Source organism: Ranitomeya imitator, chromosome 3 (genome assembly GCF_032444005.1).
Source record: "Ranitomeya imitator isolate aRanImi1 chromosome 3, aRanImi1.pri, whole genome shotgun sequence".
Classification (NCBI taxonomy): Eukaryota; Metazoa; Chordata; class Amphibia; order Anura; family Dendrobatidae; genus Ranitomeya; species Ranitomeya imitator.
This window is the reverse complement of record NC_091284.1, coordinates 703410877-703436041: the sequence shown is the minus strand read 5'-3', so window position 1 is coordinate 703436041 and position 25165 is coordinate 703410877. Positions and strand designations below refer to the sequence as shown.

At 44.2% G+C, this 25165-nt stretch overlaps 1 protein-coding gene across 2 annotated transcripts in view; it reads left to right on the top strand.

The window, feature by feature from the left end:
• The window catches only part of AVIL (advillin), a 182035-nt gene extending 162637 nt beyond the window's left edge, over window positions 1-19398 (top strand). For both annotated transcript variants that reach the window (XM_069758610.1, XM_069758609.1), the window contains exons 13-20: window positions 2362-2520; window positions 7363-7542; window positions 7624-7769; window positions 12732-12876; window positions 14929-15117; window positions 17070-17138; window positions 17345-17476; window positions 18799-19398. In XM_069758610.1, the coding sequence (XP_069614711.1) occupies window positions 2362-2520; window positions 7363-7542; window positions 7624-7769; window positions 12732-12876; window positions 14929-15117; window positions 17070-17138; window positions 17345-17476; window positions 18799-18912 (1134 nt within the window). In that variant the 3' untranslated portion in view covers window positions 18913-19398. The remainder of the gene's footprint in view (window positions 1-2361; window positions 2521-7362; window positions 7543-7623; window positions 7770-12731; window positions 12877-14928; window positions 15118-17069; window positions 17139-17344; window positions 17477-18798) is intronic.
• The last annotated feature ends 5767 nt before the right edge of the window (window positions 19399-25165 follow it).

Below are 25165 nucleotides of genomic sequence, written 5' to 3'. Positions count from 1 at the left end.
CTTAGATACTGCAGCAAATCCCATTGGTCCTCTAGAAAGGTCCTGAAGGTGCTCAACTTTTGTGGCAGCCTCCCATTGGTCCTTCTGGGAAGGTCCTGTACTTGCTGCAGCTATAAAAGGTTCACATAACCGCACGGCCATGCACTAGTGTATACTTGAAATCATGTGTGTGTTGATGTGTGAAAGTCGCTCATTATTCATCCCCTCTCTTGTGTATGACTGCTCGTGTAAGGTAGATGTTTGCTATCTAGCGCCCCACAGAGCCATCAGTACTAAACACACGATACAGCATCAATTGCTGTGACGGCCAGTGCGGTGCCGTGCGCTATTGGAGCGCTTTCCTATCCCAAGTCTGGATGGTTAGTGGCGTCCGCCAAAGCGGCACAGCACACACTCTTGTGCATCTAAATTATATTTTCAGTTACTCTGACACCCCAGTTGCAGTGTCGAGCGCAAGTGGTCTGAACGTTCTCTAATCTGTTGTCTTGGGATAGAGTCCTGAGACTCCTTGCTTGCGCTCTTGTTGCGGTACTGCGGCCCTGTGACACAACAGAGTTTGCTTCCTTCACACAGGGTGAAGTTAACCCGTGTGTGCATCCACATTGTACCGCCATATATTCCGTCATTACTCAGCAGCAGGTTCCATCTCTGCACGGTGGACCCCGGGCTGCGAACACACCTTATACCATCTCTCTTATAATTTGGTGCGTTCCGCTAGCCCTAACAACATGTCTTTGAATTTCCAAGCAATAGTTTTGGTATTTTTTTTCTGACAAAGAAAAATGGTCGGAATAAAAACAAAACAAAACAGTGCTTTCAGACCTCAAATAATGCAAAGAAAACAAGTTCATAATCATTTAGAAACAACAATACTAATGTTTTAACTCCGGAAGAGTTCAGAAATCAATATTTTGTGGAATAACCATGATTTTAATCACATCTTTCATGCGTCTTGGCATGCTTTCCACCAGTCTTTCACACTGATTCTGGAGCAAAAATTTAGGCAGTTGTTCGTTTGATGGCTTGTGACTATCCATCATCCTCTTGATTACATTCCAAAGGTTTTCAATGGGGTTCAGATCTGGAGATTGGGCTGTCCATGACAGGGTTTTGATGTGGTGGTCTCTTAATTTTTGCCAGAGTTGTAGTTTCATTTATTTTTTGGTTCTCCTTTCCATTCCCTCTCTCTCTTTTTATGAAAGTGCTTTACCCTGGGTCTTCGTGTCCACCTGCACACCTTCCGCTCCCCTTGTTGTCAGTGTGTTGCTGCCTCCCCTCTGGTTCATCAGGAGGCAAGAGAAACTCCTCGACGGCCTTTTTGGGAGTCAGGTCCAAGGTGGTGTTTTTAGTTATATGGCTAGGGATTTACTAGTCTGTACAGGGACCAAGAATATAAACCAGCTCACCCGTGATGCATAAACCAAACCTCGGGAGCACGGACCCGCTGTGTCCAGGCGTATAAAGTCCAAAAAAGAAGAGAATGTCCAGCTTCACCGAATCCGTAAAAAAGAGTTTTCTTTATTCACAAACTTTAAACATAGAGGATACAGACTTCAGCACAAACCATATGGGTAAGAATCTCAACACGTTTCTGGAGACTAGGCTCCCTTAATCATGACCAGAAAACTTTTTTTTTACGGATTTGGTGAAGCTGGACATTCTCTTCTTTTTTTGTACAGGCACCAGTTGTGCGTAGGTGTGACTTCTCTGGGTATTAAGTCTTCCTTAATCCCTTTATCCGTATGTGACAATAATTTTCATTACAAAATCTTCAGTTTTACTCAAATTAGTTGATGCAAAAATGAAAACACTTATTCTAGTATTTTGTATGACCTCCATGATTTTTAAGGGCCGCACCAAGTCTTCTAGCCATGAAATGAACAAGTTGACGACATATTGCAATATGTGTCTTTTTCCATTCTTCATGAGCGACCTCTTTTAGAGCCTGGATGCTGGAAGGAGAGTGATGCTCATCTTGACGCTTCAGAATTCCCCATAGGTGTTCAGTTGAGTTCAGGTCAGAAGACATACTTGGCCACTGAATCTCTTTCATCCTGTGCTTCTGCAGAAATTCAACAAATGTGTATTTTGGATCAGTGTCATGTTGGAAAACTGCACGTCTACCAAGGGCATGGAGTGATGGAGAATATTCTCTTTCAATATAAAGCAGTACATCTGTGAATTCATGAAATTAATCTCCAAGACAGCAGGAGCACCCATGCTGCTCCACATAAGGACACTGCCACCACCATGTTTCTCTATAGGCACCATGAATTTAGAAAAAAAAATAATTTATGAAAATATTAAGCAGACTTTACTGTGTATTGCCCTGATAAACTAATACTGACATCTTCCCTCCAGGGGCGCCATGCATCGCAGGATGAGCTAGCAGCCTCTGCTTTCTTGGCTGTTCAGCTTGATCAAGATTTTAATGGTGAACCTGTGCAAGTGCGAGTTTGCATGGGAAAGGAACCTCGACACTTTATGGCCATATTTAAAGGAAAGCTTGTCCTATTTGAGGTAAGCCTTCCATTGTTTTCGAATTTGGGACCAGGCAAATCTTTCCTGTTCTAGGATCTTTATTTTACGCTAAGGAGGAACATTGAAGGTGCCCTTACCTTTCCTGGAGCTGTATGTTTTATAATATACTTGCAATGGGTTATCTTCATACACAAGTTTATGTTCTCTTTTTCTGAAAAATTTATTTAAAAAACACTGTGACCTTTTTTCTGCAATAAGGTCATTTACTGATTTTCCATACAACCACATGAAATGTAATGAGAAAAATGCAAAAAAAAAGCAAAAAGAAAAGTCTCATCAACACCTACAGTACAGTCGAACCTTTGGACACCTGTTCATGCAATGTTTTTACTTGTTCTTATTGGAATATGCACATTGTAGATTCATACTGAAGGCCGCAAATCCACCAAGGAGCAATATGGAAAGTAAAGAAACACATGTGAAACAAAGCTAGAATATGTGTTAAACCTTAGATCCCTCATATTGCCCCCTTTTACGCTGATAACAGCTTTACACCTCCTTGCCATTCTCTCAGCAGCTTCATCTGGTGGTCACCTGAAGTGGTTTTCCAAGAGTCTTCAAGTAGTTCCTAGAGTTGCTGAGCACTTAAAGTCTTTTGCCTTCACTCTGCAGTCCAAATCATCCCAAACCATCTCAGTTGGGTTGATTTTGGTTAATTGTGGAGGCCATGTGTCACAAAGCAGCTGCCGAGTGACCTGGGACCAGGGGCTCCTTTCCTGGCCCTAACACTAGGGGTCGCCCTAGTTCGCCCTGTTCTCTGTGATACTTCAGATGGTGAAGGGTGTGCAGGATGGGGAAGAAAGCTAATCGGGGAAGGATAAGGGATTATCAAGTGTACAAAACAAACAGTCGCTTATAATTCCTCCAGCATTCCTTCTCATACCAACTTCTCTCCCTCTTTTTGTCATGCAGCAAGAGCTAACTCTGACAAGGACTAGGTAATAGAGCCCAGATTTTATAGGGAAAAGGAGTGGCTAACAGAGCATGGGGATTTCCAACATGGCCGATTAACCCCTGTTCTGCTGGAAGAAATAAACACATTTAATAAACCGGAGAAGTGCTTCTTCTAAGCGGCGGAGTAGGAGCAACCAGACGCTGCGGTCTTCTGGCTCTGCTCCATTGCGGTAACCCCATGACACCATGTCACCTGATGCAGGACTCCATCCCTCCCTCTTCTCTTTGGTCACACATCCATTACATAGCCCATAGCCTGGAGGTGTGTTTTGGGTCATGGTACTGTTGCAAGGCAAATGATTGGCCCACTAAAAGCAAACCAGATAGGATGGCATGTGGTTGCACAATGCTGTGGTAGCCATGCTGTGTAAACTTTAGTTTGGAATAAATCACTAATAGTGTCACCAATAAAGTTCACCCACACCATAAAAGCTCTCCATTCATGCTTCACGTCAGCACCACACAACATAGTAACATAGTAACATAGTTAGTAAGGCCGAAAAAAGACATTTGTCCATCCAGTTCAGCCTATATTCCATCATAATAAATCCCCAGATCTACGTCCTTCTACAGAACCTAATAATTGTATGATACAATATTGTTCTGCTCCAGGAAGACATCCAGGCCTCTCTTGAACCCCTCGACTGAGTTCGCCATCACCACCTCCTCAGGCAAGCAATTCCAGATTCTCACTGCCCTGACAGTAAAGAATCCTCTTCTATGTTGGTGGAAAAACCTTCTCTCCTCCAGACGCAAAGAACGCCCCCTTGTGCCCGTCACCTTCCTTGGTATAAACAGATCCTCAGCGAGATATTTGTATTGTCCCCTTATATACTTATACATGGTTATTAGATCGCCCCTCAGTCGTCTTTTTTCTAGACTAAATAATCCTAATTTCGCTAATCTATCTGGGTATTGTAGTTCTCCCATCCCCTTTATTAATTTTGTTGCCCTCCTTTGTACTCTCTCTAGTTCCATTATATCCTTCCTGAGCACCGGTGCCCAAAACTGGACACAGTACTCCATGTGCGGTCTAACTAGGGATTTGTACAGAGGCAGTATAATGCTCTCATCATGTGTATCCAGACCTCTTTTAATGCACCCCATGATCCTGTTTGCCTTGGCAGCTGCTGCCTGGCACTGGCTGCTCCAGGTAACATAGTAACATAGTAACATAGTAACATAGTTAGTAAGGCCGAAAAAAGACATTTGTCCATCCAGTTCAGCCTATATTCCATCATAATAAATACCCAGATCTACGTCCTTCTACAGAACCTAATAATTGTATGATACAATATTGTTCTGCTCCAGGAAGACATCCAGGCCTCTCTTGAACCCCTCGACTGAGTTCGCCATCACCACCTCCTCAGGCAAGCAATTCCAGATTCTCACTGCCCTAACAGTAAAGAATCCTCTTCTATGTTGGTGGAAAAACCTTCTCTCCTCCAGACGCAAAGAATGCCCCCTTGTGCCCGTCACCTTCCTTGGTATAAACAGATCCTCAGCGAGATATTTGTATTGTCCCCTTATATACTTATACATGGTTATTAGATCGCCCCTCAGTCGTCTTTTTTCTAGACTAAATAATCCTAATTTCGCTAATCTATCTGGGTATTGTAGTTCTCCCATCCCCCAGGTAAGTTTATCATTAACTAGGATCCCCAAGTCCTTCTCCCTGTCAGATTTACCCAGTGGTTTCCCATTCAGTGTGTAATGGTGACATTGATTCCTTCTTCCCATGTGTATAACCTTACATTTATCATTGTTAAACCTCATCTGCCACCTTTCAGCCCAAGTTTCCAACTTATCCAGATCCATCTGTAGCAGAATACTATCTTCTCTTGTATTAACTGCTTTACATATACATAGTAACATAGTAATAATAATAATAATAATCTTTATTTATATAGCGGCGCGCCAACATATTCCGCAGCGCTTTACAGTTTAACAGTTTCAAAACAACAGTCATAACATAAGTAACAATGTTAACAATACAATAAGCAAAATAAGACAACCCTGCTCGTGAGAACTTACAATCTACAATGAGGTGGGGGAGATACAAAGTACAGGTGTGTATTTACAATGATGTATTTACAATGATGGTCCAGCCATCTTCAGGGGGTGGGGGATAGATGGAGATAGTGAATGGGCTACACACACACAAACATAAAATTACTTTGATTAGGGAACGTGATAGGCCGCTCTGAACAAATGTGTTTTGAGCGAGCGTCTAAAACTATGCAAATTGTGAATGGTCCTATTATCTTGGGGTAGAGCATTCCAGGGATTGGAGCAGCACAGGAGAAGTCTTGGAAAGTAGAAACCATTCGCTCACCTTTTCTGTGCCTTATCAGACTATAGTATAGATTCCCACTGATCTAATATTTAGTCCTCTTTTTGCTTGACCCAAATAAGTTTCTTCTTGTGTGCAGTCATCAGTACTGGCTTTATTGCTGCAATTTGAGCATAAAGACTGCTTGTCACAGTCTTTTCTGGACAGTTGATGTTAAGATGTGTCTGCTACTTGACGTCTGTGCATATTTTATGAGGTCTGTTATCTGCGGCACTGCCAGTTTGTAAATCTTATGACCTTATCCTATGCAGCAGAGGCAATTCTTGGTATTCCTTTCCTGAAGCAGCCCTCATGAGAATTAGTTTTATGATAGCAATTGATGTTTTCATGACTTCACTTGAGGATACCTTTAACCCCTTTCTGACGTTGGACGGGATAGTACATCCGACACCAGAAGTACCGCTTTGAGGTGGGCTCCGGCGGTGAGCCCACCTCAAAGCTGCGACATGTCAGCTGTTTTCAACTAGTTAACTAGTTGTTTTTAACTAGTTAAATGCCGCTGTCAATCTCTGACAGCGGCATTTAACAAGCGATTTCGGTCTGGAAATACACGCACTGCTGACCCCCGTCACGTGATCGAGGGTCAGCAGTGCATTGGCATGACAACCAGAGGTCTCCTTCAGACCTCTATGGTTGTTGATGCCAGATTGCTCTGAGCGCCACCCTGTGGTCGGCGCTCATAGCAATGCAGGAAAGATATATATCTTGTACCGTGTTAGCCAGTGGATAGAAAAATATTTAGAATTGAGTCCTCAGTGGTTCATACCTTTTAATGGCTAACTGAAAAGATGGTAACAAATTGCAAGCTTTCGAGAATACTCTGGTCTCTTCTATGCCTAATGTAAATAAGCCCTCACATGGCCATATTGACGGAAAAATAAAAAAGTTATGGCTCTGGGAAGGAGGGGAGAGAAAAACGAAAACGTAAAACTGAAAAAAGTCATGACAGGGTTAAAGGGACTCTGTCACCTTAATTTGGAAGGGAATAATCTTCAGCCATAGGGGCGGGGTTTTTGGGTGTTTGATTCACCCTTTCCTTACCCGCTGGCTGCAATATTGGATTGAAGTTCATTCTCTCTCTCCGTAGTACATGCCTGCACAAGGCAATCTTTAGCGAGGCATACCTGTTCATTGGAAGCCATTTGACTTGACTACCTGATGAAGCTGTTGCAGAGAGTGTTAAGGTGGTAAAAAGCGGTCATAAGAATAAAAGGGGGGATTGTGAGGAGTCTAAGGTGTAACACATTATTCTGGTTTGTTTTACACTTGTCTCTTCACTACTTGTTTTCATATGTTCCTTCATGGTTTTGCTGCCTCCAGACTGAACCTACAATATGCACGTTCCAATAAGAAGAAAGAAAACAATTTCATGAACAGTTGTGTCCTAACTCTTAACCAGTACTATATTTTTGTATCTAACGCGAGAAAAAAAGCAATTAAAAAGTCACCTAAGAAACACAGAATGTGATCTGCATTTTATCAGCTTTACTGTTGTCAGCTGCTTGGTTGTGCAGGGTGGTACATCCCGGAAGGACAATGAGGCGCCTGAGCCGCCAGTCAGACTGTTCCAGATTCATGGGACAGAACCTTCCAATACCAAAGCTGTGGAAGTTCCTGCATACGCTTCTTCTCTCAACTCCAATGATGTGTTTCTCTTGAAGACACAGGCAGATTATTTCTTGTGGTATGGCAAGGTGAGTGAACCAGGTCTACACCATTCCTATATTTATATCAGTATATTCAGATATTACCATTCATTTCACTTTATGTAACAGGGATCAAGTGGAGATGAACGAGAAATGGCCAAGCAGCTGGCAATCATTTTAGTTGATGGCAACGAAGAGACCTTAGCGGAAGGACAGGAGACATTGCAGTTTTGGGAGATTCTAGGTGGAAAAGCACCATATGCTAATGACAAGAGGTATTACGTTATTTTAAAGCAATGCTAAGAAACAGTTCTGTGCTTGGTACAAAACCATTTAGCATTTTTTTCCTCCACTAACCTTTTCACTTATGAGTATAAAGGGCCAAATATAAAAAGAACTTACATGACACATGAATGCTACTTAAAATGGTACTTAGGGTCTAAATGTTCTCTACCTACATGTATTACATAACAGGGGAAAAGCACAAAAGTCAACTCATGCTCCTTCCTTTTGTGTCACCAATCAGATTTTACTATAAATATTTGTAGACTGAGGATCTCTTTATAACTAATCAAAAGTTGATGATCTTTTCATTAAATATTTCCATTTTGTAATAACTATTGCAAAACTAAAATATGCCAGTTGTCATTATGTGCATGATTTAGTGCAATATTAGACATTGCTGGTCCTGATCAATGTATAATAATGCACGCTCAGTCCATCAATGTAACATCTCAAACTTAGAGCAAATATTGTCATGCGTGGCTGTGATATAATCGAATACATGCTGACCGATCCACAGGCAGCATCAGACGCTGGCTGTAAGATTTCACCCATATTTGTCTAACTCTGTAACACTGCGCCATTTCAGAGAAAAAACGTTTAATGGGCGCAGGATAGACTTGTCGGACAGGCGGGTCCCCTTGCGGTTCCTCCCCACAGCCCTGGAGTGACAAGTCTCTCCCTGCACACGTGAATAGGCAGAGAGCGATCACTCCTGGGCGCTGGGCGGGGAGAAGCTGCCGGGAACCTGCCTATGTGACTACTCTCCTGCTCGGCTCGGTCCACGGCAGCTAATAAACTATGTTGTGCTCTGAAATGCTGCAGCGTTTCAGAGATAAACGTATATGGATGAAATCGTGGAGCCAATGATCTGATACACGCTGCCTGTTGATCGGGTGTCATACATTGTATCCGATTCAGTTCACGACTCCCCTTTTTCTAAACACTTTTTGAAACTGTTTATTGAGAAGCAAAGAGTATCGAAAACACTTAACAAAATCTGGTGTCAGGCACACGCACCAAATCTGTAGCTAAAATTAAGTCAGAATTCAGCCACATTTACTTCAGTAAATCTCTCTCTGTATTTTTAATTTGGGCTTCACAAAGATCCATGTTTTTATTATTATTATTATTTATTTATATAGCACCATTAATTCCATGGTGCTGTACATGAGAAAGGGGTTACATACAGAGTTAGGCTACGTTCACATTAGCGTTGCGCCGCTGAACTACCACACGCCCACAGAGAAGAGAAAATTTGAGACAATAATGTTTAACATAGGGGACGCATGCGTTTTTTGGGTGGCGTTTTTCGCCACGTGCGTCGTTTCCGACGCTAGCGTCGGACGCAAGAAAATGCAACAAGTTGCATTTTCTGTGCGTCCGATTTTCGTCAAAAACGGCGCATGCGTCGCAAAACGCGCGCGTTTGCGCGCGTTTTAACATGCGTCGCGCGTTGCGTCACCGACTCAGGGCGGCGCAACGCCAATGTGAACGTAGCCTTATAGATATCTTTTAGAGTAAACAAGTTTACAGTGACAGACTGGTACAAAGAGGAGAGGACCCTGTCCTTGCGGACTTACATTCTATGGCAGGGGTCCTCAACTCCAGGCCTCGAGGGCCGCCAACAGTGCAGGTTTTCAGGATTTCTTTAGTATTGCATCGGTGGTAATGTGATCATCTGCACAGGTAATGATTCCAAACCCTATGCAATACTAAGGAAATCCTGAAAACCTGCACTGTTGGCGGTCCTCGAGGCCTGGAGTTGGGGACCACTGTTCTATGGGATAGTGGGGAAGAGACAGAAGGTAGGGGCGAGGCGGCGGCTCTGGCGATGGCGAGGCGGCGGCTCTGGCGACGGCGAGACGGCGGCTCTGGCGATAGCGAGGCATCAGAATGGTTATTGCAGGCTGTAGGCTTTCTTGAAGAGATGGGTTTTCAGGTTCCGTCTGAAGGATCCGAGGGTGGTGGATAATCGGACGTGTTGAGGCGTGGAATTCCAGAGGATGGGGGATATTCGGGAGAAATCTTGGAGGCGGTTGTGTGAGGAACGAATAAGTGTGGAGGAGCGTAGGAGGTCTTGGGAGGATCGAAGATTACGTGAGGGAAGATATTGGGAGATTAGTTCAGAGATATAGGGAGGGGACAGGTTGTGAATGGCTTTGTAGATCAGTGTTAGTAGTTTGCACTGGATTCGTTGGGGAATTGGGAGCCATTGGAGGGATTTGCAGAGGGAAGAAGCAGGGGAGTAGCGAGGAGAGGGGTGGATTAGCCGGGCAGCAGAGTTGATGACAGACTGGAGTGATGCAAGAGAGTTAGCGGGGAGGCCACAGAGGAGGGTGTTGCAGTAGTCGAGGCGGGAGATGATGAGGGCATGCACAAGAATTTTGGTAGATTGTGGCCTGAGGAAGGAACGGATTCTGGCAATATTTTTGAGTTGGAGGCGACAGGAGGTGGCAAGAGTTTGGACGTGCGATTTGAAGGACAGGGCAGAATCGAGAGTTACCCCGAGGCAGCGGATTTCAGTTGCGGGAGAGAGCGTGATGCCGTTTACCATAATAGATAGGTCAGGTAGGGGGGATATGTGAGATGGGGGAAAGATGATGAGTTCGGTTTTGTCTACATTGAGTTTTAGGAAGCGAGAGGTGAAGAAGGAGGATATGGCTGACAGACACTTCGGGATTCTGGACAGCAGAGAAGTAGATCTGAGTGTCGTCCGCATACAGGTGGTACTGGAAGCCGTGGGACTTTGAGTTGTCCTAGGCCAAGAGTATAGATGGAAAAAAGTAGGGGCCCTAGGACAGAGCCTTGAGGGACTCCGACAGAGAGGGGGCGGGATGAGGAGGTGGTGTGGGAGTGGGAAACGCTAAATATGCGGTCAGAAAGGTATGAGGCAATCCAGGAAAGGGCAAGGTCTTTGATGCCAAGGGAAGTAAGAATCTGTAGCAGTAGGCAGTGATCGACTGTGTCGAAAGCAGAGGACAGGTCAAGAAGGAGGAGGATGGAGAACTGTCAGCTTTGGCTGTAAGTCATTAGTAATTTTTGTCAGGGCAGTTTCAGTGGAGTGGTGGGGGCAAAAGCCAGATTGGAGGTTGTCAAGGAGAGAGTTAGATGAGAGGTGGGAGGAAATTTGAGCATGGACATGCTGCTCAAGGAGTTTTGAAGCAAACGGGAGCAGTGATATGGGGCGGTATCTGGGCATAGCAGTTGGGTCAAGGTTAGTTTTTTTGAGGATGGGTGTGATGGTGGCATGTTTGAAGGCAGAGGGGAAGGTACCAGAAGATAGCGATAGGTTGAAGAGATGGGTTAGGGCTGGAATGAGCATGTTAGTAAGGTTGTGGAGCAGGTGGGAAGGGATGGGGTCAAGTGCACAGGTGGTGAGGTGCGATTTGGAAAAGAGGCGAGAAAGCTCTCCTTCAGTGATGTTGGAGAGGGAGGTTATTAGGGAAGGGCAGAGGTCTGGTATATGGAGTGGTTGGGGTCGTGGAACAGTTAGGGTTTGCCTTGTTTGGTCGATCTTGTTTTTGAAGTAGGTGGCAAAGTCCTTGGAAGAGATGAGGGGAGTTGGAGGTGGCAGTGGTGGGCGGAGGAGGGAGGTAAATGTGCTGAATAGTTGTTTTGGGTTGTAGGATAGTGAAGATACAAGGTTTGTGAAATAGGTCTGTTTAGCGGAGGTGAGGGCTAATTTGAAGTCAAATGTAGCTTGTTTGAAAGCAGTGAAGTCGTCTGGCAGGCGTGTTTTCTTCCAACGCCGCTCCGCAACCCTGGATGCTTGTCGAAGTTTTTTTGTGAGATTGTTATGCCAAGGTTGCCTATTGGTTCGTCGCACTGTGCCATGCATGAGAGGGGCGACTGAGTCTATGGCTGATGTGAGGGTGGAGTTATAAAAAGCGGTGGCGCTGTCCGTGTCGTGGAGTGAAGGACAGGGGTAGGAGAGAGTTTGAGAGTCTGTGAATGTCTAGATGTGCGAGATGTGCAATCATTACGAAAAAACAAGGAAATAGTCTGGCTGCACAACAGATTCTGAAACATATTTGAGAAAGCTAATAAAGCACTGGGACATATTCATTAATATTATCTGACACCCCTCCTCACATGTAAAGCGCCATGGAATAAATGGCGCTATAATAATAAATAATAATAATTTAGACACTGCAAACTAAAGCGGCCTTTACACTGAAAGATAACTGTGAACAACCATTCTTAAAAACACTCGTACTCCGATAATCTTCCAGTGTAAACAGGCTGCCGATCACACAAAAGAGCAAAAGATTATATTTCTTGGGAGCGCATTGTATATGGTGCCAGTCATGAAAGGCAGTTTTGCCGCAAATTGCGCTACGATTCTGGCACATTTAGCTTAAACTGGATCTGTCACCGGGTTTTTCTATCCCATTTCAGAGCAACATAATGTAGGGCCAGAGACTCTGATTCCAGTGCTGTATCACTTACTGAGCTGCTTGCTGTAATTGTTTTGGTACAATTACAGTTTTATCAGCAGTAGACTATAACTAGAGGACTAGTAAACCTGATGCCAGTTAGTCCTCCATATCCATGAGCTCTGTATAACCATGACTCTAACACTGGTTTCAGATTTCTGCCTATGCACAGTGTACACATAAAGCAGCCAAGCAATGTTGTGGGCGGGGTTATACAGAGCTCAGCATTCAGAGAACTGATAGATCTGCAGCAGGCAAAACAGAGATTTTATGAAAACTGCAGCAAGTAACCCAGTAAGTGATACATGACTGGAATTGGACTATCTGCCCCTACATCATGCTGCTCTCAGAAGGGGTAGCAAAAACCTGGTGACAGAATCCCTTTAATAATCACCATTATCTTCAATAATAATCAATTATATTCAAATTCTAACTGTGAAAATGTGTAAATAAATAAATCCCTGTATCAATACTGCCCTTGGCTTGTCATGCAATTTTGTCCGATGTTCATTTCAGGCTTCAGCAAGTCGTAGCAGATGTCCATCCCCGGCTATTTGAGTGCTCCAACAAGACTGGGCGCTTTGTGGTTACCGAAGTCACCGACTTCAACCAAGATGACCTTGATCCATCTGATGTCATGCTCTTGGACACATGGGATCAGGTCAGATGGAAACAAATATAGAAATACATCACAAGGCAATCATTATAGGAAACAGTAGGGATAATGAACAAAACAAGCAACAGGATTCTTCTTTATGAACCAGAGCGGAGATGAAATGCAGAAGAAAGCCTCCTGCCCTAGAGACCTACCCATCTACGCATTACATGAATGGCCATTCATTGTGTTGGCAGCCATGTAATGCTACATTTTCCCTGCAGTGGATATTGGGAATACCAGGATAAGACCAGAGAGGAAGAGCTGTTGGCATTTGGCAGCTTCACACATTCATAAAGTGAAATGCTGTTAAAAGTAGTAAAAAAATGAAAGGGATTTCCTCTACTTTGATATTGAAGATCTATCCTCAGCAGACAGATAGGTGAGCATCCGACACCCAGTATCCACAGACGTCCAGCAGTGGCCAAATACAGTGTATAGAGCAGAAAGCGCAGCTCCATTCACCGTGTAGTGCTCACTGCCAGGTACTGTGGCTCAGCATCTACTGAATAGAATATGATAATGAGGAGGAAAAACCGAACAAAAAGGTCATAAAAAATAGTAAAACAAAGGTCGAAAATATAAAATTTAATTTTTATTGAGACAAAAAATAAAAATGGGCAAGTAATGGAACTTACAACACACAAAAAAAACACCTGCAACCACAGGTGAGACCACAAACATGAAAAGTGAAAATTACATGAGATATGCGAGACGGGAAGCTAAAGGGCAAAAAGCCAATTAAATATCAAACAAATCTTTGTGCAGACAGTCACAGTTAGGTCCATCATAGAAATAAGTCCAAGTGCTTATACAGCTATGGCAAAAATTAAGAGACCACCACATCAAAACCCGGTCATGGGCAGCCCAATCTCCAGACTTGAGCTCCATCGAAAACCTCTGGAATGTAATCAGGAGGATGATGGATAGTCACAAGTCATCAGCCATAGAAGAACTGCTTACATTTTTGCGCCAGGAGCAGTGTGAAAGACTGGAGGAAAGCATGCCAAGACGCAGGAAAGCTGTGATTACAAATCATGGTTATTCCACAAAATATTGATTTCTGGACTCTTCCGGAGTTAAAACATTAGTATTGTTGTTTCTAAATGATTATGAACTTGTTTTCTTTGCATTATTGGAGGTCTGAAAGCACTGGGTTTTTTTTTGTAATTTTGACCATTTCTACTTTTCAGAAAAAAAAACAAAAACAAAACGTATTGCTTGGAAATTCGGAGACATGTTGTCAGAAGTTTATAGAATAAATGAAAAAATATATTTTACTCAAAAATATATCTATAAAGAGAAAAATCAGACAAACTGAACAGTTTGCAGTGGTCTCTTAATTTTTGCCAGAGCTGTATAGTACACTCATGTAAACAAGGAGATCAATAGAAAAAAGGAGGAAGCCACTGAATGAAAATGTGCCTGTGCACAAAAGTAATTAAGTAGTAATTAGGCAAACAGTACTGAGATACAGATAGTATATGGCCGAGAGGTAGTTAGAAGTAAAAACTTGTATAAGTATAAATCCACTATGGGTGTAATATGCACAGTGCGAAAGTATAAAAAAAGCAGGTTATCCGAGTATAGACCACCTGTCCCAGACTGTGGGATAAAAGAGAGGTATATACAGTGACAGGCACAATAATAAATAGCTAGCGTAACAAGGCTTAATGGAGGGGTTACCTGGGCGGTCTGGTGAGTGGATCCAGGAACGCGCCCCGACGTGTTTCAGAAGGAATCCTTCGTCAGGGGTATAGAAAATGAGCTGACCTGCAGTACCCTGAAGAAGCCACTAAACCACTATGGAGAAGTGAGGTTGCGCTCCATAAACTGTTTATATTTGGCTATTGCCGGAGGTAATAAAGCTGATCATTGGGGGTGCCGGGTATGGGACATCAGTATGAAAGTATTCGACATTCCCCTTAGCAAAGTAATACAAATTTTAGTATATTTTGTGTTGTGTTTCTGTAATAAACTTGATTCATCATTTCTTTAATTAACCAAAGAAACTATAGTTATGTTAGTCACTAATTTTTATTTCCTTTCCTCATCAAGATATTCCTGTGGATTGGAGTGGAGGCCAATGATGTAGAAAAGAAGGAAGCGGTGGCAACTGCTATAGATTACCTAAAGACTCATCCCAGCGCCCGAGATCCAGATACTCCAATACTCGTCATCAAACAAGGATATGAGCCACCAAACTTCACCGGATGGTTCTTGGCTTGGGATCCACAGAAATGGAGTGTGAGATATCATACAATTCTAAGCTCCTGCTTCATGAGTCATTTTATAACAGAACACACAATTTACCCTAGTCTTTTTTGACACATATCCCAATTTTATTGGCTTTTTGGGTGGTTGTAATAATTGTAATGAATTTAATATTTTTTGTTTGAACGTATACTATGGTTTTTTCCTATAAAAATGCAGAGGAAAAAAAAAAATCACAAAAAAAGCAATAAAACCTCATGACTCTCCCTTCCCAAAAATACATAAATTACCTACTAACATTTTTTGCTTACAAAAAAAGATTGAAATACAGTATGCTGTACAGATTCGTAATTGTAGCTTTTTTACATTACTTTTGACTATATACACTCTCCTCAACATTGACATTGCAAATCAAAGTGGCAGGTGTCCTTAAGATTTGCAAATAATCACATTTTTAAGCACTTCGCTCCACTCTCTCGCATGTTGATGTGGCCTAAAAGACAGGCTGAAAGCAAATTTTTTAGCCACATGAAGACTCAAAAATCTGATCAAGTCTTCTGGTATGATTATGTGATGCCTCCAGTTTGTCAACTACTTGTCTGAAACGAAGAGGAACAAAATCCTTGAACTTGGACACCTTGGTTTATCACTCGGCCAGATCACTATGTGCATAAGCCGAGCTGTCAGCACTGTTCAATGGTACGATTCCCAGTGGTTGGGAGAAAAATGACAGAAAGAGGGGAACAGAAGTGAAGTTCTAAGCGGACAGATCGTCAGAGTAATAATAATAGGAAGTGATCCATTCAGTACTGCAAAAGAAATTAATCGTCAAAAATTAAGCTTAAGGAGTCAAACAGCATCTACACAACACATCAGAAGGTATTTGCACAATAATGAGAAGCCAGACGTCCAGCTACAGATGTTTCATTACCTCACGCCACCTCTCTCAAAGGCTATTATGGTACAGATCAAGACATCAATGGAGATCTATCCTCTTCAGGAATGAATCCCGCTTTTGTCTTGGATGCAGTGATAGCTGGTAATTGGTCTTATGACAAAGTGGGCAACACCATGAAGAGGCGTTCAACAGGCAGTGTCACTCTGGTCCTACTCCCAGGATTACAGCTGGACACCTTTAGTTTTCATTTCACCAACACTATCATCTCGGTGTTACCTTTGGTCATATGGTCATAGAACCGGTGGTACAGCCATTTCTCCAAACGTCACAAGAGCCTTTTCTTTTTTTCAACATGACGTTTGCAGGCTGCATGTTGCTTGTGCTACTGTGGGCAGCCTGCATGGCTCAATCGAACTACCAAAGTCTACAGCTTCTCCGGACTTGTCTCCCATCAGGCACATCTGGACATCCTCTGTCGGCAATTGCAAAAGGGAGGTGCCAACAGCAGATCTTGATGATTTGTCCAAGTGCAGACAACCATTAATATAACCTGATTCATAGCAGCCGAGGGAAGTGTGTGTATTTCTGCATGTGGCACTCGTACTCATTTATACTGGATACATCAAGATGTTTTGAAAAATTGATTTCCATTTTTCATCATTTGCATATCACTAACATGTCTATCCATCCTGCGAATTCCATAATTCCACAACTTTTCCTTTTTGGTGTTTCAATTTCAATATTGAGGAGTGTATGTTTGGTTCTTTGATTAATTTCATGTGGTCTTGTTGCACATTAGCTGCACCCAGTCTCTCTGTTAATTATAACAGTGCCCATCCATTTTTTATTTCTAAATACTATGGCAAAAAACACGTTGCCTGTTTCTGGGGAATATTTCTCAAAACATCTGCTTCGTAGACAGTCAAATTTAGACATCAGAGCTAATAGAATAATGTCATGGCAATTAGATTGTAGATAGTAGACCACTTCTAGAGATTTGCTGTAAACTTTTTGTCATCATCGTCAACTCTAGGAATAATGTAACATTAGAAGAACTCATTTATTTCCATCTCTAATCCCTTTCTAGAATGGAAAGTCCTATGAGGAGATGAAGAAGGAGCTCGGTGACGCCACAGCCATCCAGAGAATTACTCGGGTATCTTTTTTTCTTGCATAATAACTTTAGAAAATATTTTAAAGTATTACATTTCTGAACAATCGAGTGGCTTTCCCTCATGATTGTACAGTGTATCCAGTATTTCCATCATGAACCTTGGTTGCTTTTTATAGCAACTAAACTATAAAACATAAGTCTCGCATTTCTCAGTCTGGCACTGCAGTTCATTGCACTTTCTCTTGCAGGATGTCAATGGAATGGCCGTATCTCCCAGTACACCAAGCCCAAGCAATACCTTCCAATGCTTCCCATTTGAGGACCTAAAAGGAAAGCAGAAGCATGAACTACCAGAGGGAGTAGATCCCACCAGGAAAGAGGTGAGAAGGCTCGGTAAAGGGGTGAGATCACAATTAAGTGGACACTATGGTTACTAACCATAGTACGAAATTATTTATTGACAGATTGACTACTTCTGCCTAATAAACTATTCTGAAATACTGAGATCTTTATCACTTTTGCTGCTGGTATAATTATGTTTAATGTAGTGATTAAAATACCTCATGATTTTTAATAGTTTAAAATATGGCAATAAAAAGAGTAATACTTAACCAGTCCCGTCTCTTTCCTGTACCCCATCAGTCTATGGTCTACGAGCTCCAGCAATGTCACTGGCTGTGTGGGGACCTGAGTAGTTCCATCAACCCTGTCACTGCTACAATCAATGATTGGCTTCAGTGGTAGCGTGTTGACAAGATATGTAATTGCTACTGCCTGGTAAACTGACACTGGAGAGTCGATAGTATTACCGTACTTATTATCTGGGCCAGAATTGTTAAAAAGGCCAAGTAGGCATGTTTATATTGGCAAGACTCCACGTTTCACAGTCCGTATACAGACGGCAATGCCCGGCCTTAGGTCAGACTAAAAGAAGCCTCAAGCACACTGTCGTATAAAGGCATGTGTGTTCACATGCAGCTGTTCCCTTCTCCCGATAGGAAAAAATATAATGAAGTAGTGCACTCCAGTATTGGAAGGTGCACGGATAGGGTCCCAAGCCTTGAAAACATAGAAAAAATGGAATCCGATACTCAGCTAATTGCAATTTTTTTAACATTTCGGTATCACTGACCTTTATCGGATATACACATCTAAGTTTCCAAGTGCGGGAACCCTAGGTGTAGATAAGCGGTAGTAAGCTAATCGCGACATCCGTCACCAGGAGTATTAGGCTTACCAGCTTATTACTCCTGGTGGTGTCTTACTGCTTCTCTACTCCTGGGTTCCTGCACAAGCATACATAGATGTGTATATCTGATGAAGGTCAGTGATATCGAAACGTAAAAAAAAAAATCTGTTTATACACAATTCTTGGAGTGAATAAATCGCAATTAATTGAGTAACTGATTCCATTTTTGTACATGTTTTCAAGGTTTGGGACCCTATCCGTGCACCTACCAATACTGGAGTGCAGTACTTCCTTTATTTTTTCCTATCGGGAGAAGGGAACATCTTGATGTGAACACACAAAGTAATTTGGAGCCATTTTGCGACAGTGTGCTTGAGGCTTCTTTTTAGCCTGTGACATAAGATGCCTCCCACCCTACTCTTGTTAATTCCCCATACAGGCGTTTTCTCACCAGTGTACCCAGCTTCAAATATTATAGATCCCTATAACAGCTCATTTCTGCTTCTATCACAGACTTATCTCTCCGATCGGGATTTTATCTCCGTTTTTGGGATGACCAGAGGAGAATTTTCTGCATTACCTTCATGGAAACAACTGAATATAAAAAAGAAGCTTGGACTGTTCTAAACTTCCCTCCATCCTGCACGACCATGATGTCCCGGGAATTACCAAAGACCATCTGTGTGTTTTAGAGCACAACACATACAGGGGGAACACACTACTGCCAGAATAACACAATACACAAGATCGTATCATGCAACTGCACTCTCTTCTCTACCACCGTGTTAGAGATGACACGTGAATTAAAATATAGCATAATGTACGAGTCCTGAGATGCTATTGATTGTGCATAGACTGAGCAATCCTCTCCTATTCCTGGGAGCTTTACTTGCGTGTCAAACTTCAGTAAAGGCATTCCCTCCTGCCTTATTATATACATATACATGGGTTCAGGTAGTCTTGGTAGTAATTCCATGTGGTTATTTTTAAGGTGCCATGATCCGTAAAGCATATTTACCATTGATTTTAGTTGATGCAAAAGAATTATGTTCGCTTTTTTTTGTTACCTTTATAGCAATATTTGGAATAAAATTTTGAATGTATGCAAGAAAATCTAGTATAGTGGTTTTTCAAAAACATTTCATTCATTGAAAATATAATTTAAAAAATGTTTGAAGGCCATGTGCACACTGTACTTTATTTTTGGAGTTGACTCTGTAAATAAATATGAATGAATCTCCACTAAATAATGTAAAGAGCTGAGGTGTCCAGCTCAATAGTTTACGACTGACCACCGCTGTGGTTGGTAACAGCTGATCAATTGGGTAGTGGATGTCAGAGGCCTACTGATCTGTGTGACACTAATGACCCAGCCCGAGTTTAGCATAATCTGCAAATACTGAAATTCTGCTTTATACACCCACAAGGTCATTATTTAATATCTCTGTTGTACCCCATTGTTAACAGTGACCTGATTCCAATCACTTAGCCAGAAAGTAACTCAATTACACATTAACGATATGGACAAAACTATTGGGCAGATCACAGGGCAGATGTTCATGACATCATCATATAAGCAGTCACATGACTGCAACTTGGCGATGACCAATCCTGGTCACAGCTACATGTTGTCATGAGAACTTCAGTCACGGGATCGCAATGTGAATAGCGATCATGTGTTAACAACAAGTGGAACACAATTGTGAAGTTAAATTTTTGTGGAAATTCAAAAACTGAAAAGTGGGGCGTGCAATATTATTCGGCCCCTTTACTTTCAGTGCAGCAAACTCACTCCAGAAGTTAATTGTGGATCTCTGAATGATCCAATGTTGTCCTAAATGCCTAATGATGATAAATAGTGATTTTTGTGTACTCACCGTAAAATCCTTTTCTCCGAGCCAATCATTGGGGGACACAGGACCATGGGTGTTATGCTGCTGCCACTAGGAGGACACTAAGTTAACACAGAAAGAATAGCTCCTCCCCTGCAGTATACACCCTCCTGCTGGCTCTAAGTGAACCAGTTTGGTAACAAGCAGTAGGAGCTTAAACATTTAACAAGGATGAACTATGTCAAAACCAAGCCAACACAGAAAAAACCAAAGCCGTTAGCCTAACAGGGTGGGTGCTGTGTCCCCCAATGATTGGCTCGGAGAAAAGGTGAGTACACAAAAATCCCTATTTCTCCTACGCCTCATTGGGGGACACAGAACCATGGGACGTCCTAAAGCAGTCCCTGGGTGGGGAACAACCAACTGGAATTGCTCCTTGTACCAACAAGTTACAGATGCGGCACTGCCGCCTGCAAAATTCGTCTGCCGACGGACGCATCTGCCGAGGCCGGAGAATGGATATGGTAATGTTTTGTAAATGTATGCAGGCTGGACCAAGTCGCAGCTCTGCAGACTTGTGCTGCCGATGCCTGGTTCTGGATGGCCCAAGACGCCACCCACTGACCAAGTAGAATGAGCCTTAATCCCTGCTGGGGCGGGATGACCTCTAACTCGGTACGACTCCTGGATAACTGAACGAATCCACTTGGCTATCGTAGCCTTGGAAGCGGCTAGACCTTTCCTTGGCCCTTCCGGGAGCACAAACAGGGCATCTGACCTGCGGAAAGACGCCGTCCGCGAGACGTATCTTCTAAGAGCTCTCACTAAATTCAGTTTGTGAAGAGCCCTCTCGGTGCGATGTACTGGTGCCGGACAGAGTGAAGGCAAGACAATTTCCTCATTAAGGTGGAAAGATGAGACAACTTTCGGTAGAAAAGACGGGGATGTTCTCAAAACCACCTGATCTTGATGAAAAATGAGGAAAGGAACTTGACAAGACAAAGCCGCCAGCTGAGACTCGTCTGATGGACATGACCGCAACCAGGAAGGCAACTTTCCAAGAAAAAATAGGGAAACCTCCTGTAAAACTCCGAGGACCAAATTAAGGTCCCATGGTTCCAACGGCATCTTATGGGGTGGCACCACATGGGAGACTCCCTGAATGAACGTCTTTACCTGTAATCTGTTGGCAATCTTGCGTTGGAACAGAACGGACAAGGTTGAAATCTGCCCCTTGAGAGAACTAAGGGCGAGACCTAAGTCCAATCCCGACTGAAGGAATTCGAGGATGGAAGGAATGGAAAATTCAAGAGAACGTCCCCGGTCTTCGCACCATGAGGTCTTCCAAATGCGATGATAAAATACGCATAAATGTAGGCTTTCTAGCACAGGGCTTCGGAGTTCTGGTGGTAAATGGGGCCCTGAGACAACAGGTCTGCGCGATTCGGTAATCGTCAGGGGACATCGGCGACTAGTTGAACTAGTTCGGCGTACCAGGCCCTGCGCGGCCAATCGGGCACAATCAGGATTACTGGTATCCCCTCCGCTCTGATCTTCTTGATGACTATCGGCAGTAAGGGAAGCGGGGGAAATATGTACGGAAGCCAGAATTGATGCCACGAGTGAACGAGTGCATCTGCCCCGATGGCAGCCGGGTTGTGGGATCGAGCTATGAAGTCGGGAACCTTGGAATTTAGCCGTGAGGCCATCAGATCCACGTCTGGGGTTCCCCAGCGACAGCAGATCTGGTAGAAGATCTCTGGATGGAGACCACTCCCCGGAGTCGAGACCTTGACGGCTGAGGACATCTGCCTCCCAATTTTCCACTCCCGGGATGGGGGCGGTGGCGAGGCCGAAGGGCAGAGCAACTAATTGAAAATGTTCTTCCTGAACTGCGAAACGAAGAAACCTTTGGGGAGATGGAAAAATCGGAATATGAAGGTACGCGTCCTGGATGTCTATAGACGCCAGGAACTCGCCTTTTTCCATTGAAGCGATGACAGAGCGAAGCGATTCCATTCGGAACAGTCGCACCCTGACGGACTTGTTCAACAGCTTTAGGTCCAGTATGGGCCGTACCGAACCGTCCTTTGGAACAATGAACAGGTTTGAATAAAAACCTTGAAACCTTTCACTTTGAGGAAACGGGGTAATAACCCTGTCCTCTTTTAGAGTGCTTATGGCGTGGAAGAACGCTGATGCTTTTGCTCTGGGAGGAGAGGACAGGAAAAAATGATTTGGAGGGCGAGATGAAAATTCTATCTTGTATCCAGAGGACACTAGGTCTCGGACCCACTCGTCGTGAATGACCGAGAGCCATGCATGGCTGAAGGAAAGCAGGCGGCCGCCTACTTTGAGGGTGTCCCCCAGATACCACAGGGTGTCATTGTGTGGAAGATCTGCCTGGTCTGGACCCTCTGGATCCCGTCTGCCTAGGCCTGCCTCTCCATGAAGGGGAAGGTTTATATGAGGCCTGTGGGCCTCTGTCCCTGCATTGTGCCCGGCCGGGTCCGGAAGATGTGGAAGTAGAGGACCAGTTTGTGTTGTAATGAAAAAAAATCAGGACCGAGCCTGCTGTTGCTGGTTCCGAAAGGGCCGAGAGAGTCTCTGCTGTGGTAGAAATTTGCTCTTCCCTCCAGTGGCGTCGGAGATAAGCTGATCGAGCTTTTCGATGAAAAGGCAACCACTCTGATATGGTAAGGAGGTTAACGACTTTTTGGAAGCCGAATCCGCACGCCAGTCTCTGAGCCATAGAGACCTCCTAATGGTGATAGCGTTTGCTGCTGCTTGTGAAGCGCAGTTAGCAGCATCCAAGGAAGCAGACACCACAAAATCCCCGACTCTGGCTGAGTAGCGGGGTCTGCTACCTCGGGGGGAAGATTGGTGTCTAGAACAGCTGAAGATAAGACTTCAGCCCAATGAGCAATAGCCATAGCCACCCAAGTAGCGGCGAAAGATGGAAAGAGTGTGGCTGCTGAAGCTTCAAAGGCTGAGCGAGATAGACGATCAGTGGGATTTTTAACTGAGGCGCCCTCGGAAGACGACAAAATAGATTTAGTAGCTAAATGCGATTGAAGCGCCCCAGAAATCTGGTCGCTGCAGTATGACACTCTGCCGCTAAGGGGAGTGATGGTACGTCTGATGGCGCTAAAGGAGTTCTGACCAGGTATCACAAACACACATGACACTTCACACTCCGGCCACCAGGGGGAGTGGTTCTATCTAGTAGGCCACTCCTCACACTCTGGTAAAACTGGGGGTTGGACAGGAAGTTAGACAGAAAGAGCCCGGGAGAGTTTGGGAGAGGACCTGTCAGGGGTGGGATCCTGACAGCGGTCTAGAAAGAGAACAGATCGTAACGGAGCCGCGCCTGCACAACCTTGCGGCGGTATTCTAAGAAAGGACACGAAGTTGATTGTGGAGAAGTGAGAAGCGGGATCACAGTGTAAAGGAGATAGAGGCAGTAGGAGTCGTGCCGTGAGACCGAGGCAACATCCTTCTGAGGTGCATAGCGGTGGCCGGAGCACCGAGAAAGTAAGAGACTTTACGCATTACTTCAGCACGGCAGGACAGTTAATTAATTATAGGTTGGCTGTCTCACCTAAATCACCTAAGCAGACAAGGGAGGCAACTGTGGGAGAGGGGCATCTCTAGGGTCCCAGAATAACTCCAGGCCTACCCGTCATATGGGTGCGTCCTAACCATATCATCTGGGGGACGAAGAGAGAGAGAAAGAACAACGAACACAGACAATAGTTGTGAGGACTATCCCGTGGTGCTCAGCAGGGAAGGACTACAACACACAGGCGCTAGTGGGTAGGCACTGATTTCCACCTGCAAAGGAAACTCTGGATGTGCCTTCGGACCAGCCGGTCTCAGCCAGCCCTGTTAGCAGTGCTCTGGATTGCGGATCCCAAAGCCTTCAGTAAAGAGGTAAAGAGACTGCAACCCTGTGTCCTTGTTATTCATCGCGCCTCGCACCACGCATCACACCATCACCTTTCATTGGGCGCCCCTTAGCAGGGTCACGGACCGGGTCTAGCCACCATGACGACCCTAATACAGAGACTGAGGGGCCCGGTATCGAGAACTCATGGCCCTGTGTCTGGGGGTGCTCCACGATACCGGAGGATCTACCGTGGGAGACTGTGACCAATCTTTCCTTAGATCAGGGGCAAAGGGATATTTGGACTCCATGAGCTTCTGCCCTGTGAAACGTTTATCTGGACGGATCCTGTGAGTCAACAATTTCGGTAAATTCGGGATGATTCGCGAACACTCTGTGAGCTCGCTTGGTCCTCTTAAAGGACACAGCATGATCCGTTTTAGATGAGGGTTCCTCATCTAGTTTCAGGGCTTTATTCACTGAGTCAATGAGGGAGTCGAGTGTCTCCTGATCGTGTTGGAATTCCTGCTCTAAGGACGTGTCAGAATTGTCCTCTGAAACAGGTTCTCTACTAGCCCCAGGAGAGGGGGGAACGAGAAATTGAACTCCCAGAACCCGAATCCCGGTGATGATCTGGGGAAATGGCATGGGTCCTTTTCCTGGAAGCACGAGAACCCTATGGTAAGGTACGACCCCTAATGGACAGCGGGTTCTGTCCATCGGAAGCGTCATCCGTAAATGATAGGTGAGCGCCCCGGATAGAGGAGGGGTCCCGGAGAGAGTCTATCGCTTTGACCAGGGATGCCATAGCCAGGAAAGGGAGGTAGCCCACTCAGGGGGACTAGGCTCACTGGGTACAGTATCAGTAATAGGTAGTTCCTGAGTGGTCACCGGTTCACAAGCTGTGCAGAACGCACTATTGTCACCCCAGGGTAAAGTAACCTTACAAGTGGTACAAGCAGCAAAAAACACTGTGCGTTTTGCCAGTCTTTTTGGAAGGCTTAGATTGAGACATAGTGTCGCCTTGAAAAGATAGCGTAGTAGCAGGAGAAGGGTTAAGCTATATTTCTGCAGCTTACCCAGGTTCTGTGTCTTGAGTCCCCAGGGGAGGTGCCGCAATATGTCCACAGAAAATCGCCAGGGCATGTGAAGGCTGTGACCA